Below are 3,875 nucleotides of genomic sequence, written 5' to 3'. Positions count from 1 at the left end.
GGGAACGGTGCAGCCCCTCCTCCGGCCGGCCCCCCGCCGCCCCGGGCCGCGGTACCGGAACGAGCGGCCGCTCCCTCCGCCCTTCGCCAGGGGAGGTTAGGAGGAGGAGGAGATACCGCTCCGGTTAATTTTCCAAGAAAGCGCCAGAAGTGACCATGTCCCAGCAGCTGTGAACTTGGGGTTTTGCCACGTAAAAAGTTTTTGGTTAGAAAAGCAGCACGGCATTAGACTGCCTCAGCTCTGCCTCTGTGTGTGTGTGTGTCTCTGTGCACAGCAAAGGGTGACGGTGGAGGTGCTGGATCACTTGGAACGCCTGGCCCTGGTTGATTTCCGCGACGCGGAGGGCGTGCAGCGGCTGCAGGAAGCCATCCAGTTTGCTGACCAGCTTCACGAAGTGAACACCGACGGCGTAGAACCCATGGACTCGGTGCTGGAGGACAGGTAATGAATCACAGGCAGCAGCCTTCTTCGAACTACTAATACATCCGTCCATTTGCTTTTGTAACACTTTTCCCCAGGAGTCAGCCCAGCTGTGCATTTCATCCCTCAGCCTGTAGAAGAGCCTGATCGTGGTTTTGTGGGGAAGGTTTTGCGCCAAAGGGTGTCATTGGCACCGTGATCTTTATGCGTAAGCGCAGCAAAGACGAGCTCCAGTTCTCTGTGTATCGTACTTGGCAGGAATGATCTGCACGTGCTGCTCCCCAGATATGTCACTGGCATTCTTAGCTGCTTCAAAAAGTTCAAATACTTGTCTGAGCGCTTACTGAAGCCCAAAACCATGTTTAGAGATAAGCCACACTTCATGTTCATAGAACAGCTTAAAAACAGATCAGTAATCTTTGTTCTTCAGGTGTCTGTATCTCAGAGAAGATGATGTTACAGAAGGCAACTGCACAAAAGAGCTGCTGAAAAATGCCAAAGAGAAAGTAGAGGAATATTTTGTAGCCCCACCAGGTATTGTCTCACTTAGAAAAACCTCTTCATTTGCTTGAATTAACCTGGCGAATATTACTTTCAGAAATACTAACTAGTAATAAGGAAGTACAAGAAATAACTGTAGCCATCTGTATAAAACAGTCTGCAGCCTGTTCGTCTAAAAGCAGTACAGAAGCTAACCCTACTCTAACGTTACAGCACATGTTGAGTGGTTATTTACAGGCAGTCAGACAGGACTTTCCTTACTTGCTCAGGAAATTTAAGCTGCCTGTACGTTCTTAGAATACACTGGAGAAGCACTTTTGTGCTACCTTACAGCTGGTCTCACACAACTTTCTTTTTGTTTTCTATCAGGTAACATCCCTTTGCCAAAGCTAGAAGAACGAGAGACTTTTCTGCAGGGCTCTTAGTGAAAGTCCAGAACCCAGATGCCATTTTGGTATTATATTTGGGAAAATTAAGGTTTGTGCAGCTGAAATACCCTGGCGTGCATTTTCATCAAATGGGTAACATCCCTTTGCCAAAGCTAGAAGAACGAGAGACTTTTCTGCAGGGCTCTTAGTGAAAGTCCAGAACCCAGATGCCATTTTGGTATTATAATTGGGAAAATTAAGGTTTGTGCAGTCACAGCTGAAATACCCTGGCGTGCATTTTGATCAAATGGAGAGCACTTCAAGACAATTTACAGAAGGAAGGCGTAAAAAGTTCAGAAGTGCTACTGAAATATTTGATATTTATGAAGCTGGAAGGCAGCATGACAGATGACCTTGATGCTTTTATTTAGCAAAATGAATTTGATGTTATTCTTTAAGATACTTAATGTCTTAAAGGCTTTAAAAGAGAACATTAAAAGGTAATGATTTAAATACACACAACACTCTTATTTTCCTAGCAAACTTTTTGAGGAAAAATAGAGAGGATGGAAAGCTGTATTTGCCTATTTCTCACCTTTAGCTCAATGCGGGCTGTGACCAAGTCAGAAGTAACAAAGTCTGGACTGGAGGAGGAGTCTGTAACACTGCTGAGTATCTGTCGTGTGCAGGCAGAACTCAGATTTTAATCAAAAAGGCACTTTGAGAAGATGATTCACTCAAATATTTTGCTTCCGTTGAATATTTCCATTTTATCTCTGTGTTCTATGTCTGTATGGGTTACCTTCTATTTCCCACTTTGTATTCTCACAAATTAAATACTAGGAATTGTACATAACTTGAGAAAGAACTTTTCATACACAGAAGCAGCTGCTCTAAAATTAAGAATCCTTGCCATAAGTGTTTCTGTACACCAGATGTGTATCTCTAGTGATACTAGCAATATTTCCTGGATTGAACCATTTTTCTGTTTTAAACAAAGGATTGCAGTTGTTTGTGTTATTTAAAATATCCCGTTTGGCTAAGCTTGTTGTAAATAAAGAATGTAATTACTTGTGAACTTGGTATTTTTGTTCTGGTGGGACAGTGAACTAAATACATGCTATAACTGTTATTTTTTTTGTGGAACAGGTTTCAGAAATGCAAGCACCCTGGTACCCTTTAGTGTTGCAGACAGACATTGCTAGCAGCAAGCTAGCAACAGCTTTGTTAGAAGAAGCAGTAGCTTTTCTTCCTGGATGGTGCCCCATCCGCATATGGATTTAAGAATCCAGAATTATCCTTTCCCAGTGCATAGAGTTACATCCTTAGCCGCAGTGGAACTTTCTTCAGAAGTGCTAGAAAAGACCCCTGAAGTTATTGTAATAGGATAGTACTAATCACCAGTTTGAGTCTGCTCTTACGGCTCTTGGGAGCCTGGCAGGAGAAGGAAAGTAGGCTTCTCCGTGACTCTGCAGGCATGTGCTTGCCCTGAGGGCAGAAACTCACCTCATGAGATCATAGCTGGATGTCATCCAGTTTACACAGTGCACGTTCTGTATCTTCTTGCACAGAAAAGGCATTACTCCCATTCCATCTTTCTGCACGTCTGCATAATAACCACCACCAGCTCGGTGCACGTGTCCCTGCAGGTCCTGCCAGCCGTCTGAGAGAGGAAGGGCTGAGCACGGCCACAACAGCTATTTCTCCTATGAATGGCATCTTCCACATCCCTGCAAACAACAGGTATCACAAATCAGAATTAATGATACACACATTGTTAACATCTCAAAAGTACACCAAGCATATCATAATTTGAAAAACACTGAAAAAAACCTGAATAGTACCAGTACTAGGTTCAGGCATTCATGGCTTGCTCTTAATACCGTGTGTACAAACTGCTTTGACAAGCTCTCTCTCGGGCCGTTCATTATGTGCCACCTATTTAATGGGAAGCCTAGGCTGAGTGAAAAGGACTACAGCTGTCTGCGGGTGTAAGCAATCACAGCTACTGTGGAGGATCCACTTTCACTCACTACCCTCAAAGGCTGCATGTCTGATAAGCTTTGAACTGTTCTTTTTTTCTGGAACAGTTTTTTTTTGTTTTTTTTTTTTATATTTCTCTAGCAGGAAGTGAGAGCAAACACTTGTCTCACTCTTATTTGTGCAATTACTACAGTATTTGTTTAAGCTTCCATAATATATACACATACATATACACATATACGTACGCACAAAACATGTAATTATTACACTACTTGAATTATTTCAAGGGTGTTGAATTAAAGTCTCCATTTAATCCCGCTAATCCAATTCTCTGCAAAGCTGTAACACTGTATTAGTGCTTTAGTCTCAGGCTTTTCAAGATTCAGACCCTGTAAATACTGAAGTTCTACATATATATCAGCTCAACCTAAAAGTAATTTATGATGCATATATAAATTACAACACAGAAAGGCCTCAAGTCACACCATACAACAAGCATGTTAGCAGAGAATTCCCAGTTTGAGCAATCCCCACTTGTTCTATCCATTTTGGCCGCCTCATTTTACCCTCAGAGAGAATGGGGACTATGTTATTGACACAGAA

General features: G+C 42.6%; 1 protein-coding gene across 1 annotated transcript; it reads left to right on the top strand.

Moving 5' to 3' along the window:
- Window positions 1-274: 274 nt before the first annotated feature.
- GATC (glutamyl-tRNA(Gln) amidotransferase, subunit C) lies at window positions 275-1,346 on the top strand (the record flags this gene model as incomplete). Its single annotated transcript, XM_010078493.1, has 3 exons — window positions 275-441; window positions 851-954; window positions 1,291-1,346. Coding segments are annotated over 3 exons (327 nt in total), but the record flags the coding sequence as incomplete, so codon positions are not given.
- Between the last annotated feature and the right edge of the window lie 2,529 nt (window positions 1,347-3,875).

This window comes from Pterocles gutturalis, unplaced genomic scaffold (assembly GCF_000699245.1).
Source record: "Pterocles gutturalis isolate BGI_N339 unplaced genomic scaffold, ASM69924v1 scaffold3448, whole genome shotgun sequence".
Classification (NCBI taxonomy): Eukaryota; Metazoa; Chordata; class Aves; order Pterocliformes; family Pteroclidae; genus Pterocles; species Pterocles gutturalis.
The sequence above is the reverse complement of the archived record's forward strand: the minus strand, read 5'-3'. Positions and strand labels throughout refer to the sequence as shown.